Source organism: Plectrocnemia conspersa, unplaced genomic scaffold (genome assembly GCF_051122295.1).
Source record: "Plectrocnemia conspersa isolate PC_06_02 unplaced genomic scaffold, ASM5112229v1 ptg000011l, whole genome shotgun sequence".
Classification (NCBI taxonomy): domain Eukaryota; kingdom Metazoa; phylum Arthropoda; class Insecta; order Trichoptera; family Polycentropodidae; genus Plectrocnemia; species Plectrocnemia conspersa.
Window position 1 is genome coordinate 8459648 of NW_028277175.1, and position 17517 is coordinate 8477164.

Here is a 17517-nt window from a genome sequence, read left to right on the forward strand (position 1 = left end):
AGTGATATAGTGTGGTTCATAAGTGTAATGATGTAAATAAATGTGTCCGTGGCAGTTGTAAGCAGAAAAAGGACGCCGAAAAATTTGGTGAGTGCAAATTATATTATATTATAAGCGGATATTTTTTATAAATCGTTTATACAAAAAAATATACAATAGTAGCATTTTAACATACATATTATTAAATCATAAATAACTGGTTTGTAACCATCGCAACCATTTTTAATTTACACAAAATATTAGGAATGAAAAATACATATTTATTCGTTTATGATTTTATTCCTCAGAGATTCTTTTAAGTGCAATAATATTTATTTTACAATAAGCTAATATGATATTTTTTTGAAGTTCTTTGATTACTGTGCTATCTAATTTATCTACATATAGCATAACGATTTTATTTTTTAATTTTGCAAAACATACAGAATTTTAGGTTAAAAAACTTTGTTAATTGATATACTATCAACTGAGATGTTTGGGTTAGTTTTATGTTTACCTAGCCAGATAGTTGACCCTGAAATTTATTTCTGTTCAAGAAGTGCAACATAAAATTTTATTTTTTACATAAAATAAATAATTATGGTTAATATATTTCATAAAAAATCTCGTCCCCTAAAAAGGCGACGTCTCATTGATTGCGTCGCAATGGGATAAGATAACTCTTTTTAAAAAAATGTAGTAAAATATAATTTATTTTTCAATTTATAGTACGTAGAAATAGTATACTACCATCTCTGATTATAATATAGAGGCAAACTTTATGGTATCTAAGTATTTTTTTAATTAAAGAAAACGCATGACACAGGACTCTAAACAATGTTTTTTTAAGACTTGTATACGAGTCCTTGGGCGTTAAGCTGTTAATGCTGCTCTTTCGAGCTCGAGCGGTGAGATACTTCCCCTTTTGCTCTCTCGCGTGTTAAGTGACGACAGTGAGAGAGATAATGATATAGTTTTTCGCAAATTGAGATAGAACGAGTAACTCGGTTTAATTTCAGTATGCGCGTAGGCGTCCTATGGTTAACACGCACGTCGAGCGCTGCATCGTGGTCACGTGGTCAAGTTTTAATACCACATGCTTATCGGGGACTTCAACAGACTCTTACTGACATCTTTGAATATTTTAGGGCACCAAAAGGGATTAATTATATTTTTGATAGTATATTCTTTTAACAAATATCGTTATTATATTTTTTTTCATCTAAAATTAAATAATTAAAAAATAATTAGTGGTAATTGATTTTGTTAAAAAAAATCGTTTCGAATATTCTTATGTATTTTCCTAGATCGGTTTATATAAATGCCACACCATAACGAATTCTTATTTAGAATCGATGGCGACAAATTCTAGGATAGTCACAGATGTGTTGACTGTATTCTGAAGTATCATTTTTATGCCTTATGGCAATTTGCAAAAGCCGACAAAGATTTTGCGTAAATTTAATATTTACAACCGAAAAGTTTTTACTGGTATTGTATTGGTGAGTGCCCACACAAACTTTTATAATTATCAGTAGCGTAATTTTATTAATATGACAATTTAAAAATTGCGATTATTTGGCACATTTTTCTATCGCGCGCAAATATGCCAGCTGTACATGACAGCAGCCGCCATGCATACGCCTGGACGGCATATGAAATTTGTGGCAGTGTGGCCGCTACTCAAAAGTCGGTGACCTTGGCCGACTTCAGTTGAACTTCGGTTCGGATAACTTCCAGAGAGTGTAGTGCAAGCATTAGAATGGTGCGGCATCCATTTATATGTTTATACTTATTTAAGTAGCTCAAAACTTTAAGGTTACTGACTAACTTATGTAATAATGATTTAATTACCGCCTTACTTTAAGGAATCCAACGACTTTAAGTCCAGTCGATCATCTCATATTAGATTTTACAGTCTAAAAAAATAAAATAAAATTAAGCTATGTCGTGCATAAAGACTAGTGTTTCTCGAGAATTATTTTTCGAGAATTTTTTGAGAAAAATGTCAAATCGATAATTTATATTTCTTGAGAAATTTTGTCCAGCATTTTTTATTATGTAGAATTAAATTTGTACGAATATTTTTAAAAAGTTGGCATTCACTGCCATTTCTATATCACTGCATAATTAAAGACGGGTTCATGTATAATATGCATTTTAATAGAGATCTGAGAATGAGAAAAACATATTTGTAAATTTTTGCTATGGCCTTATTTTTTCTTAAGTAATAAAATAAGACGCTCAGATAAAAATATGCATACTTTCTCGGAAGATCGAAAGTATTTGACTGACCAACAATATTTTTGCGATTTTCTATTACTCTAACCGGCCGGCGTTTTTATCTGTGTCTTGGTGATATAATAGCCCGCTTCCATAAGAAGAAATTACGCATGGGAATCGGCAGAATGCAAAACGATTTAGGGCTATTTTTATTTTTTAATACTCTAAAAAGTTTTTTTATATTGTTTTTGTAAAGTAGCAACTTTACATACTATTGCAAATACTTTTTGAGTATTTTTACAAAACAATAGTGATAAATATTTTATTTACGAGAGATACACAGAAAGCAATGAGAAAAAGTTGAATCAAAGCATTGACTTACCTTCTTGTAAAAATCCTATTATTTATATTTTTAACATAAATTTTTTATCATTGCCATTTTAAACACACTTATTTGGACTTTGATTATGGATTATTAGTCCAGCTATTTCCAGCTTACTTTATTTTGAAAAAGAACGCCAAAAGTTTGTGAAACAGTAGCATTGCATAAATTTAAAAATTTATCTCAAAACTATCTGACTAGTTTAGAATATATGATCAAAATTCACTTTGAAAAATAAGAGCTTATTAACCTAATTTTAGCAAGAGAACGCTAATAAATATCAAAATGATTATACACCTCTCTTTTGATCGATCACCACAGCTGTAAATAACAGCGACCTTGGAATATCATTAAAGCGTTGTCATCGCGCTATTAAGCCGCCTCGTAAAATGTGTCATTTTGAAGCGATCGCATTAAGCTGCGAAACGACTGCTGATGACTGAGCTGCCGGCCATGTGGAGGCGTGCTCAGTCACGATCCGTAAGAGAGACGATATCTGACCGGAAATCTGCACACGAGATACACATCTCGCGGTCATAACCGTTATAGATACGGTGCATGTGCGATGGGTGCAAGAAGAGGAAAGTTTGCAAAAATCAATGATGATGAGGATGATGAGAAAGTTGGCTGGACAGGATTGGTGTTATCGGAGCATTTTAAGCTGCTTAGGTCAGAGATTGTTTTCCTGGATGTGACAAACTGCGCACATTTAGGGTTAAGGAGTAAGAAGGAATAAATTTACATTTGAAACAAACAAATTAATCGTCCATCAGACAAGTATATTATAGTAATATGCTATTAATTTCCTGTTACTCAGTACATCTTATATATTTTACAAGAAGCTCTTTCAAAAATACATAATATCAATTATTAATACCTGAAAGACCTAGGTTCGAATCTCGTATGAACCGTAATGTTTTTCAATTTCAAAGTTAGTGATTATAATTTAATTATTACATATATTCAATTTAAAAGCAATCTTTTTAAAGTCAGTGTTGTAGTATAACACATTAGGATCAGCTATTTTAGAGGATTTTTTAATGTATATTTTTCTATATTTTGACGAAAGGTGACTTTTTTTTACAATACCGAAATAATTATAAATTTAAATAAGTATATATTGCAATCTCTTAATAAAAGATTTAATATTTTTAATCGTATTATGTTTACTCAATATTTTTTAAAGCCTAAATTACATTATTATTAGGCCTCGAAAGCACGTGAACGGACTAACCGCAAAGTTTTGATATCACGCGAAAAGGCGTGAACGGACAGTAATGTGTTTATATATTTTTTATTTACAATCTGTCTATACATAAACAATTAGTATTTTTTTAATTATGATATTGGCATGTAAAGAAAACATCCCATTGGATGGCTCTCCATATTTATTATTATAAAATATAATTTATTTCATATAATACTAATTTATTTGTTTATACCAATTAACTATTGTTATATTTCAGTCAGGTATGTCAGATAGTCTAAATCGTTTAAGTCATATCTACAATTATATAGTTCGGTTAATATCTACAATTATATAGTTCGGTTACCATTTTGTTTGGATGGAGTTTTAGTCTGTCTCTATATGTCGTGTATTTGTTCGTTATTTCATCTTTCATGAATTAAATGTTAAGTTCGTTATGTATTACCACATTAGGAACATACCAGGGAACGTCGACTATCATTCGTAGAATCTTGTCTTGGAATCTCTGGATGATGGTGATGGTGGAAGCATAGGCACTACCCCAAAGTTGAATCCCTTATGTCCATACTGGTTTAATAATTGACTTTTACATAAGTTACTTGTTTTCCAGTGCCATTCTTCAGTAAATATTTCAAAGTTGCATTCCAAGTTGTTTCCTTTTAGTAAAGATATGTTTCCGCCATGTGAGCCTTCTGTCCAGATATACTTTTGGGCATGTCTTTTTATTCATTGTAAACGTTACATTCGTTGTTTTTGTCGTTCCCCAAATTTTCATCCATTGTTCGATGGTCTTCTGACGCTTTCAATGGGTCATGTCGCTATTGTTGCTGAACCATAATTTGAGAGATCAGCTGTGTATATTAGGCAGAGTACCGGTTCTAATACACTTCCCTGTGAAACTCCGGAGTTGTTTTCTTTCAGCTACGTGCACTCCGCGTTGAATTTCATGCGAAAGTATTAATCTCTCATGTAGGATTCTAATATTTTATAAAAAAAAATCGGCAGGTTCACTTTTATCATACAGAGCAGTCCATCGTGCCAGACTTTGTCAAAAACCTAACTGATATCTATGAACACAGTAGTGCAGTATCTTGTGCCTTCAAAATCATTGCTATTTTTTTTTCTAATGGTCTAATTAACTATTTAAAGTATATTTTTATAATTTAAATTAAAGAAAATTATAACATCTTTACATTTACATTTAATACGGGTACAAATTATCCATGTATTAAAAAACGTATTTTTTTATGAATATTGTGCCCTGTCTTATAAAATAATATCGCGCCCTGTTTTATGGAATAAAACGTCGCTCCCTGCGGATTTATGTGTGGAAAAGCAGCTAAATTAGAAAATTCAAGAGGACAAAAATTAAAATTTTTCCTCTTGATTCCACGGATAATAGAAAAATTGGTTCAATAAATGGGATCCCCTGAAGTTACGGAACTTTTAAAAAGAAAACGTTTTATTATTGTTAGACAATGCTTCTTTTAATATAAATTAATTATATAGCCAGCATGATAGACGAGTGGCGTAAGTCACTGATGATTGATCTCATAAACCTGGGTTTGAATCTCATATAGATTTTAGTGTTTTTCAATTTCTATCGTATCTGGGAGGTCGAAATTAGTGATTATTATATAAACAGAATTCCGATTGCTCATCAAAGATTAGGTTAACCTAGATTTTTCTAAACTCACGGATGAACATCGTGATGATTAATAAATTTAGCTAGGTCGTACATATAAGGTATTGAAACTTCTCTAATAATGTGCTACTTCAGCTCATAGAGAATATCTTATATGTATTTAACAACAAAATATTGACTGGCTTATGTTTGTAAAAAAAATACGCCTTTAATTTTATCAATGAAACGACAATACTGTATTGTTTTTTTAAAACCATTCTTAACCAAAAGTTCTTGATAAAATTATGTTAAAACTTACTATAAATAATGATTTACATGGAGTATCTAAATTCTGGATAAAAGTATAGCAAGTGACACTTCTTGGATCCTCTAGAAAAATTCTTTAAAATGCAGAAAGTGATTTAGTAGATTTTGCCGATCTGAGGCGAGTACAATAACTTAAATATGCTAATTAATTGTAATGTTAAAGGACTTTGACAATTAAGATCGAAGAGTAATATAATTAGTATATGAATAAAATGATAAAATAGTGCAAAGGCAATTTTTACTGATATTTAAAAATCAATCAAATCAGATATTTTCTTAAAAATAATTTATTCTATGTATTATATATAAAATTACCGTTTTTGGATTTTTTGTGCCCTCTTTAAATTCATTAGCTCGGATAATCGAGAGTTCACTGTAACTATTTTATTATTTATTTAATACATATTTGGAATGGTGTAAAGATATTATCTTGAAAAAATCACTATCGTTGCTGTTCATTTTATAACAAAAAAAAAAAAATCAACCGGTCATAACGGGTTGACCGATAGCGGGTGTACCAAATGGAGCAATATGGGCGGTTGTCGGCTTTTCTTGTCTCATACAATAATAGTAGCGAACCTTCCATACATTAGTATTCCCCCTGAGGCCACTGGCCACTTGAGGCCGTCTCGGAGGACCGGTCCTCTGATCTCGGGCCCAGCCAGAGATGCTAAATTTGCCATGAATAATCATCAAACGCCTAACGTGAAATTATTTTTTAAAGCAAAACAATACTGTCTCGCCTAACCGACTTTTACTACTGTTCCATTTCCGCACTGTGCACATTTGTCAGAATGTGTCTTAAAATAAATACATATGCTCGTAATAAGAATGATATTTTATGGTGTTGAAAATAATCCACATATGTATGACAAAAGTCCTCGACCTTCATAAATCAGTTGCGGATCTGATTCGGACAGTTCATTTAATTGAGAAACTTCTACTTTAAACACCGTCGACAAACACAAATATTCTCTTCTGGAAAATTTAATGCGTGTCTAAAGAACTATGAAATATTTTTAATGTTTCTTGATAGCTTTATTTTATTTGAAAAAATCAAGTTACTACATACATGTAAACGTTGATCACCATTAAACTTTTTCGATATTTTATTTTAAAAAATTTCGATAGTTGAAAATATTTTGCTAGTAAATAAAATGGCAATTTATTTACTAGCAAAATATTTTCAACGACAATTTTATATTTTCGACGACAAAATTGATTATAGTGAAAATTATGAATTATTTATGAATGAAAATTGAATACAATATCAGCAAGCATTGGGTTGGCTCATTTATGTTTGTTAGTATAAATAAGATTTCTATTTCTCTAAAACTTCTGATGCATATTTTTCATCTCAAAATGGTCTATACTGTATTAAATTAAATTGAATTGCAATCTCTGAAATATACTTATGATTAAATAATTATGAAACGTATTTCGTGATATTATTTTGAGTACAAAACAATAGTGTCACTCTTAGCTGACTTTTACCACTATCCCATTTCTCCCCAGTATGCACTTTATTAGAATCTGTCTTAAAATAAACACACGTTCCTAATAAAAATGATCTTTCACGGTGTGGAAAAACGGAACAGTCACTCTCGGGCGCAATTTGTCCGGTGCGACAATAAAAAGACTTGCGATTGCATTTAGACACGCGTAATTTGAGTCACTTGAGTCAATCTCTTTTCTTACACTTTTTTGACGATTCATCTCATACGTTTTGGAGAATATTTTATGATGGAAAAAATCCCACGCGGTAAATGAAGCAATTTTAACGACAGGGAGTTGTGCCAGTTTAATATTTTTTAGCCACACTACACTTTTGAACTTTTTAAAATGTAAAATATTTCTTTGTATTAAAACATATATTTTTTATCGTTTTTGGCATAAAACTAGAAAATTAATTTTACTTTCGCAGTATAGCCACTAATGACAGTTTTAATCGGTCAGATTTTCTTTAATCGCTTTTTATAAAACATGCATAAGAATGGTGGAAGCAAAGTTACATAGTCAAGTAATTTTAATCAAAAAGAATTGTAGGAAAACTTACACATAAGAGCATTAATATGTTACTATAAAACTATGTTTAATACGCCTCTTATTATTACTATAAAAAATAAATTGGGCATTCACAAAAATCACAAAACTGGGGATACAATTAAATGGATAAGGGTATGTATATATAATACCAAGGTATCAATTGTATTTAATAATTAACTATCGCTTATCAAAGAAATTTCCACTATTGAAAATATCACAAAATATTAAAAAAAAATATTGTAACTATTGATTATATCATATTGTACTGTATGATTATTTAGCTTATATTTAAAATTTCAGGCTAAATTTTCTGTTAAAAAAATCAATATATAAAATGGTAGCTTAGTGATGTTTACAATAATTAATTTTTTTAAAAACTGTTATTTATATTTTTGCTACTATGTACATAATTTATAAATTAAATAAGATTATACAACTTATACAGTCGGCCCTTGACTTTTGCACATAATTGGTTCCTGAAAATGTGTGCGAATGTTGAATGTACGAAAGTAGAGGAAAGTAAAAAAAATTGAAATTGTGTGTATTTTAAAATATTTATTTATCAAGTAAATATAAGGTGTATAAGAGAAACGTTTAGGTTGGGTTTGCGGGTGTTTCCTTTGAAAAGTTATCAAGAGTTCACTGTTTTCCACTATTCTTTTTCTTTTCTTCATATAGTATTTTATAACATGCTATGTTTTTATTGATCGCCCCACGCATTTGAGATATGCGTTCTCCATTGGGATCACAATCTCCCATAATATTAAAAATTTGTCAAGATGCGTGAAGGCTTCATTAATATTTTTCATTGATAAAGAGTTTTCCAAAATAAAACTGTCTCATCTACATTAAATATTTGGCTAGAGGAATATTCTACATCTTCAATAATTTTGGATAATTAGGAAATAAATTCTTTTGCAGCATCTTTATTTGCATCAGCCGATTCTCCAGTAAAGTTAATATTATGAAAATAATACCTCATTTTAAAATTGTAAAACCAACCGTTACTTGCTTGAAAAACCGTGTTAAAATCTTTTTTTAATCTATCCTTCCAATCTTTCTGCAAACTAAGAGCTTTTGCTTGAATAATTGAAATACTCAGAGGGACATCTTTTAGATGTTGGTGTTCGATCTACGATGACAAAGATTTTCCATTTCATCCATGTTTTTTTTTTGCTGTGTTTTTTTTGGAAACATATCATTAAAGATTGTGAAAATATATCTTTATTTTCCACCATTTTGAACGTATTCTTTAATTATATTTTTATTTTGCAAAATTGAACATATCGTAGACCTGTTTGTATCATACGAATGTCCGATTGAAGCAAAAGATTACCGCTATCAAAACGTTTTTTAAAAAAAAAATTTAATTTAAAAAAATTGTTTTTTTTTTAAATGTGCGAAATAGCGAATTGTGTGAAAGTCGAACGTTTGAAAGTCGAGGGCCACCTGTAATAATAATGTTTGCCCTTAAATATCATTATAGCTTCTAAAATATCACCTTTGATTTTTGAACATATATTTTAAATAGTTTTATAGTATTGTAAATTAATTAGCATATATATAGAATTTTTTCTGTAATAAAAAATAGACGATAAAGATTAATTTAATCTACTTGATATTTTCATTATTAATCAATACATATTACGTTGCTTAATATCAAGTAATTTAATCAATAATAATCAAATTGGATTTGAATGAAATATATTGATTAATAATAAAAATACATAAACACAAAACCCAAGTATTTCTAATAATAAAAAAAATCTATATAAAAACTTTAAGCAGCCCTGATGCTAGATTCATGAGATGTAAAGACAGCGTCACCTTTGGCAGTTGAGTTGCGAGCTTGATTTACGGCATTTGAGCGATTTATTAGCAAATTTATCGTTTTTCGATATGTTTATATCGCTGTATATTACAATAATAACAATATTCAACAATTTTATTGAATAAAAATATATATTTTAAAATTATGCAAATACAAAACGAACAGAAAGATCAGCCGACCGAACATGCATTAACGAACAATAAATTCACAGTGGAAGTTTGCGATTTTTTATTTTTACTTAATAAACTGTTGGGTTTCAATAAACAGCGAGTCTGTATTGTATTCTATGGAACGGAAAAGCGCGGAAGTTTCGCATTGTAAGCGGATTGTTTTAAAATACTCTGCAATAAATTGCGGACGCAAAGTTGGAAACTTTGCATTGATAATAAAGGATAATCTATTTTTATTCCATACAATAGGAAGTTTCATAAAAAATTGTATTTTAATAAAATACGACGCGTACCATAAAAATGTATACATATACCGTAATATATTTTTTAATACGATAAAAATACTAAATTCTGTAATTTATACACCCAATAGCTTATATTAATAATATCTTCATGTAATTGAATATTATTAATTAAATAATGCATACATTTTTAAGAGTAAGATTATACAATAATATGCTATAAAATTGAGGCTTGGAATTCAAATGATTACTGATAAATTAAACTAACTAAAACAAACTATGTGTACATATAATGTGTATTAGATATAATGGTAGTTTACCTTGATCAATTTGTCTCTTATCTCCCATGAAAATATGCCAGGGTTTTGCCGTTTCAGCTCCTCGATCCGATTTTCGACTTCTGGGGTCGCGACCCTGGGTTTCGACCCGCCTATGACCCCGGGTCGTATCGAACCCGTTTCCTGTTCAATCATGGTAAAAAAGCGATTAAAGAAATCTGTCTTAGAGCGTTTCGGTGATCGATCGATTAACTGCGATCGCGACATGGTCGGTGGTTACCGTGAAAAACGGGCAAGAACCGTGCGAATCGGTTAAAAATTAACGGACTCACAACGCGACAATAGTTATGCGGTTATGCTACAGGAAATTCCTAGTTTTTCCGATTGTAAAAGTATACAAAACACATTATAGTGAATTTGGGTAAAAACTGAGGTGTATGTCTGAACTTTGTGTTATTTTTAAATCGATCTATTGCAATATATATTGGCATAATGCTTTAACTAAATGCACGAGTTAACTATAGACCAGATAGAATAACTGTAATATGTATATTTTTTAATGGAACAGTAATATGATAATATATTTTAAAATATATAAAATATTATTATAAAATTAGAATCTTACAAATTGGTAGTTGTGTAATATAAATAAAAATAATTAGAATATATCATTTCTAATATAAATCTATTTGCAAATTATTTTTTATTTTATATCTATGATAGAGCAACAAAATTGTAACTTGTGGATAACAAATCATTTTTTTTGTATTAAGTATTTCATTTTAAAAGATTTGAAATAAATTTATAAGAAAATTAAAATATCTAGTTAATCAAATGGTGAAGTAGTAACAGTATTTAATAAAAAAAATTATTATAATTATGTAAATTATTTCTAATCATTATTTTAATTTAAAAACCGGTATTGATTTTAAAGATTTTCAATAAATTAAATATAAAAAATATAGTAAAACAATTTTTTGATGAAAAAACATTTTTTTAATTCTGTGTTTTATATAAAAGGATTGAAATTAAATTACCAATAAAATAAATTTATCTCATAAACTTGAAAATAATTAAAAATTATATTTTAATGAATTAAATATAAAATTAATTAATAAGGATAAATATTATCGAATCATATCACAATCATGTGATGAAAAGAGTTACTGATATATAATGTTTTATGTTTTTAATAAATATAATTTAAAAAACATATATTACATTGCTTGGGTAGTTTGTATTTTATTTGAAAGGGTATACAATTAGTTTAAATTTAAACTAGCAAATATACATATATATTTATTAAATTAAATTATATTATGATAACATATTTTATTATACTTTGTGGTATAATGAAATCAAATGTAGAATTAACATTTATCATTAAATAATTAAATGTGTTAAAGAGAGTTATAATTAATTATTTTAATCAATATTTTTTGAGGTTTATAATAATTATAATTAAAAATAAGTATACTATTATTTGTGGGTAGTAAACCATATTTTTGTATTTTATTTGAAAGAATTACAATTCGTTTTTTTTTCTTAGGATTTTTTTTTGTAGATATGAAATTTTAAAGCAGTAAAATGTGTTTATTTTAATATTAATTTAATGCAAATTTGTGGTATGATGCAATGGATGTAGAATTTATTATTAATATTTAATCACATCACTATGATGTGACGAAAAGTGCTATGGTTTTATATATTTTTTTATGTTTATAATAAATACAATTTAAAATAAGTATATTATAATTTGTAGGCATCAAACCATATTTTATATTTTTATTTGATTTAAAATAAATTAGCAATAAAGTTATTATATTTAATTAATTAAATTGATAAATAGTAAAATGTGTATATTATAAAGTATTTTAATATGCTCTTAAAAATAATATTAATATATGCAATTAAATGTAAAATTTATTAATACAATTAAAAAAATTAAAATTATATGCTAATGATACCTTTTTTTTTAATAAAATATTATTTAAATAAATTAAATCCAATTATAAACGAAGCTACGTTGATTTCGAATTTGTATGTTATTAGTTTTTTTAATAAATTATTAGTTTATAGAAATTGTAAATTTACTTATTATTGGAAAAACACTTTCTCTTTGTTAAAACACTTATTTCTATTTTTGATTATGATAAATCATTTATAGAGAGTTTCATGCATTCAGGTATAAAAATAGATTTTACATTATAAAAATAGCTGTTACAGATTTTTTTTAAATAAGAATATTTTTGTAGTATTTTGTGAAAGTAAAAGTTTTACTAGATGTGTTTTGAAATATTTTTAGTTTTGCAATTTTATATGATCATTAAATGTTTTTTGTGATAAACATTTAAAATAGTTTTTAATCTTAAAATAACTATTTAATTCTACAAATTTGCATAGAATAGAGTGAATACTTAAACAAACTAATATTTTTAATTAATTTAAAGCAATTTTTAATATGAAACATATTGCTTAAAATATATACAAATACTTATTTTTTCATCAAAAAAATATTTTTAGATAAAAATTGCTATTCTATCACTTAATTTATTATTAAAAATATTTTTAAAAGATGTTTTGATTAATTTCTTTTTTGTATTACATCCTTAAATCTCTAAATTAATTATGTACGATTAAAATTATAATATAAAGCTCAAATTTCCAAGGTACGAACTCGTTTAAACGCCATTAATTAAAAAAGTGACAGTATCTAATTAATCTCGTTGGGTTTTAACTATAAATAATATATTGTGTCATAAACGAATACTGACCTGATACCTATTCAATATCTTCGAGACACACCCGTGTGACACCCTCAGCTGTCTAGAAATGACGCAGGGCCTGACCCCGGCCGCTGCCATTTCCACGATTTTCAACCGGATGTGGTTGGGCAAAGGGCGGCCGTTTATAAAAACGCCGCCCAGCTGATTGACCCGGCCCTGTCCTGCAACAAAGAAAAACGATCGTTAAAAAGTGAGCTTTTCATTAAAATTTAAATAAGTAACGATTCGTGCTCGGACGCCTCTTTTGAAGCTTTTCACTGTGCTTAAGCACTCTCGTAGTAACGACGATATCCGTCGGCAATTATTATTATTATTATGGAAATGTGATATATAAATTTTAGTTTTACATAAATGATACAATTTATGGTTTATGTTGATTTTCTATTTTTAACTGCTTTTATGGAAAATATGGTTGTTAGTTAATTTTTAAAACTTTTAATGTGTGCTTGTACATAGATCGTATCATAATTTCAAGTAAAAATTGCTTAATAATAAAACTGTTTAAACCGCAATAACCCTTAATTTTATAATTCAAAATTCATTAACACATTATTAGTTATTGTTTTTTTTATATAAATTATAATAATATATTATCACCATCAATTATAAAATGTGTTCCATTATATATAATGTAAAAAGAAAATTGTAGATGATATATATATATAAATATATATATATATATATATATATATATATATATATATATATATATATATATATATATATATATATATATATATATATATATATATATATATATATATATATATATATATATAAATATATATATATATTCTTTAAAACTGGTTTTCGAGTGAAATAAAAATAGATTATTTACATTTTTACTATAAAAATCATGTAAATTTTAAATTAAAAAGTTAAAAATGTTCACTCACATTAATTAATCACAGACTAAATGAATTAAAATGTCTAATATTAATTTTCCTGCAATTGCAATTAATATAGAAAATTATAATCTCAATCTAAAAATCAAATTTGATATAGGTACGTGGTTTTGCTTTAGAAAATTTCATTTTATTTTTGATTCTGATTCAATGTACAATACATTTTTTTTGCAAATGTGAATTAATGTTATAAAAAAATGTGATATGAAAGGAAAATAAATATGCATTAATAAAAAATTTGTGTGCATTATGGTCCTATGCGTCATTTAAAATAAAATTGGTTAAAAAATCTGGCAGATCATAATTGTATCATGTAATATTCGAGTGGTTTTACAAATATATTTTTAAGATTTACGTGAATCGTTTAATTAAATTAGACTTGTTTTTAATCTAAGCTAAGTAAATTTTGTTTGAATTATGATAATTATGCTACGAAATACATTTACAAATTAATGGACATTACTTTTTATATTTTGGCTAATTTTATTAAGAATGACAGGAGACCTATATTGCTTTTAAGCCACTCATATTATAACAGGTCAAAAGATAGACACGCAGGTCCGCGTGTAACGCAAAAAATATGTCGTGAGTGATATTATTTAATTTATATACTTAATAACAATATTATTCTCAAGCATTATAATCTATTGTGCTAGTTTTAAAGACTAAAAATATAATATAATTTTAGCAGTTTATAAGAATTTATTGAGGTTTAAAATAAGACATCGATCTAATTATTTAAATGAATTACTATTTTTTATAATAATTTTACTATATTTTTTATTTTAAAATCGGTAGAAAAATATTTTTAAATAATATGATAGAATACTTATTATATCATCAAAATATCAGAGTATTGATCGCGTATTTTTAATTTTCAGGAACGAAATTAAAACGTAAATTTATTGTATCTATATAATTTAGCATTTGAACTCAAAAATATTTTTACTAGCATATTTAAAAAATATTACATAATTAATTAACTAATCAAAAAGGTAATTAATCAGATACTTTACACCCACACCATAATCGCAATATAATTAAAAATAAATAAAAGTCTCCTTACCTACCCACACATCAACTCCATTGTGTTGATGTTCCATATTTTACAAACAAACAAACCACATCATATTTTACAACAACCATACAACGAAAAACAAATATCCATCTTTGGTTTAAATCATCGCCACTGAATTTCCTCACAAGAGACTTCAACGCGCGGAAACATTCGAAACCCGCCGGTGTTTTCCTTTTATATTGAAAATATTTATTATTATTTTTTACGATCGAACTGAGTAATTATTATTGAATAATCAACGGTTATTGTGATTCATCATGTCGGTCGGTTCCGCGGCCCGTTCTCGCGTCTCGCTCATTTCTCGCGGCGCGCGAGATAATCCGTGCGCGATCTCTCGTCTGACGAGATCCGAGATCCGAAGACAACAACAAACAACGGCGACTTCTTGTTCGACGGCGAAGACAACAACAAAAAAACGAACCACGCTCCTCTCGGCGGTCTGGATGAATTTCTCTCGCGAGCCGTACCCATCCCTCCCTACCGGCCTCGCGCTAATGAAACGCGGACCACTGCGCCGAATGAGACCACTAAAATATACTACTGACATGATTAATTACATGGACCGTATACTATATTATTTATTATTTAAACAGTAAATATCGTGAGCTTCAGAGAGGACTGATAAAATACAAAAGGAACGTATTCAGGCGAAGCATTTTTGGGGATCCGAAAAAATTATTACCCGCTATTCACCGCCAGCAATTAATCGCCAGAATATTTTATTGCCAGGCAGTACATATAATTCATATACATGTATTGGTCATTTTTAACCTTTAGAAGTACAAATATGTAATAACTAAAATATTTTACCATTGCAGTCCAAAGGCATTTATGTCATTCCTAATATATTTTATATTTTCTGAAGCCATTTTAAATGATTTGATGATGAAATTTTCAGTATTTTATGTCATTAGTTACTCATACATACTACTAATAATACAGTACAGTAAAAATATTTCATAATTTCTAATTATTTTATCTGGAATTGTCAAATTACAAAAATTCGTCATAAAATCTGTTAATAAAATACTTTTACTTCACGAAAAAGATAAAGTATATTAATATTAAATTGAAAGAATCAATCGAAAAATTAATGTTTGATAGCAAAAACAATGAATTGGCGTATTGGTCTCACGTACTTAATAGAAAACTAATACATTTTTAGAAGTGGAATTTAGAAACTTGTCAATTATATTGCAACTAAATGAAGGAAAAATGATTCATGGATTCCATAAATACATTCTTGAAAAGACATCCAGAAAAAACTGTTGATTTTGATACGGACTTTGAATACTATTAATATTTCTTAAAATAAATGTGAACGCAGGTTTTCGCAGATTAATCTAAATGCGTCCACAACAAAAGCTTCGTTAAAGACCAAGGCAATTTCAGCAATTTTGTTCATTAAACTTTTCGGACCACCTCTGAGACTTTTCGGTCCTTCAAAGTAGATTGATTGGCTAAAATCTTGGAATTTACTATGAGCATTATATTAAAAATTAACAAGATCTCAGTTCTGCGCCATTTTTATTACAAAAAAGCAGTTGTAATTACCACTCGAGTCAAAATTAGTATATGTTAATATATGCTATTAATTTGTTGTAAATTATTTTAATTCTTCTCAGAGCTAATGAGATTGATAGTATTATATAATCATAAATTCATTATATCTAATAAATTCGCAAGGTGTGTTTTATCAATTTTTCCATAATAAAAATAAAATGTCACAAATAAGTTATACTTTAAGATAACAATAGTAGGTTTTTGATTATAATTTTTCAACTTTAAATCTGTTGATATTATTGCGACATTAGGAAAAATGTTCATGAAACTTAATAACTCAATGGTTGATTAGATATTTAAATATTTCTAGTAAGTCACATGGTTTGTACCTTTATAGTTAACTATATTTATAAGAGTGTAAATAATATATTATTTCCCATTTATTTTATTCTAAAGAAATTTTTTCACATTTCTTACTTAACATAATTTTTTAATTTACTAAGATGCCATTTAATTACTGAATGCGTACGCCCATATTTTTAATATAGCTAGTTATACCAAATTAACGAGGCTTTTTATATGTTTTATTTTATATAATTAAGTTTTATTAAGAATATGAAAATAAGTAGTAGCTACGTTATTTACAAACTTTTTCGAGACACTCATGATGTGATATATTTTCTGTAGTTTAATATTTTAAAAACACAAAACTAAGATCGTATTGATATTTTTTTAGCTATGCAATATTGATTCAAATTATTAAAAAGTAAATAAAATATTTACTGAATATTAAACACTATAACGATTTAAGTACAAGTTTAACTTTCAATATAAAAATATTGCCCATTTCTAATTGTTTGATAAAAAATCCAAAAATTAAGGGCAGACGGGTGACGGAAGCCTATATCCATACAGAATCTAGGTCATTCTCACTCA

General features: G+C 27.6%; 1 protein-coding gene across 4 annotated transcripts in view; it reads right to left on the bottom strand.

Annotated features, from left to right (window-relative positions):
- LOC148229364 (protein gooseberry-neuro-like) overlaps nt 1-15534 on the bottom strand; it is a 59972-nt gene extending 44438 nt beyond the window's left edge. Inside the window, exons 1-3 of one of the 4 annotated variants that reach the window (XM_088197738.1) lie at nt 15067-15520; nt 13084-13256; nt 10352-10492 (exon numbers count right to left, since the gene is read on the bottom strand). In XM_088197738.1, coding sequence (XP_088053864.1) covers nt 10352-10492; nt 13084-13256; nt 15067-15103 — 351 coding nt within the window. In that variant the 5' untranslated portion in view covers nt 15104-15520. Of the gene's footprint in view, nt 1-10351; nt 10493-13083; nt 13257-15066 lie in introns of all 4 variants that reach the window. The other 3 variants (XM_088197739.1, XM_088197741.1, XM_088197740.1) reach the window with 3 other exon arrangements.
- Nucleotides 15535-17517: the final 1983 nt, after the last annotated feature.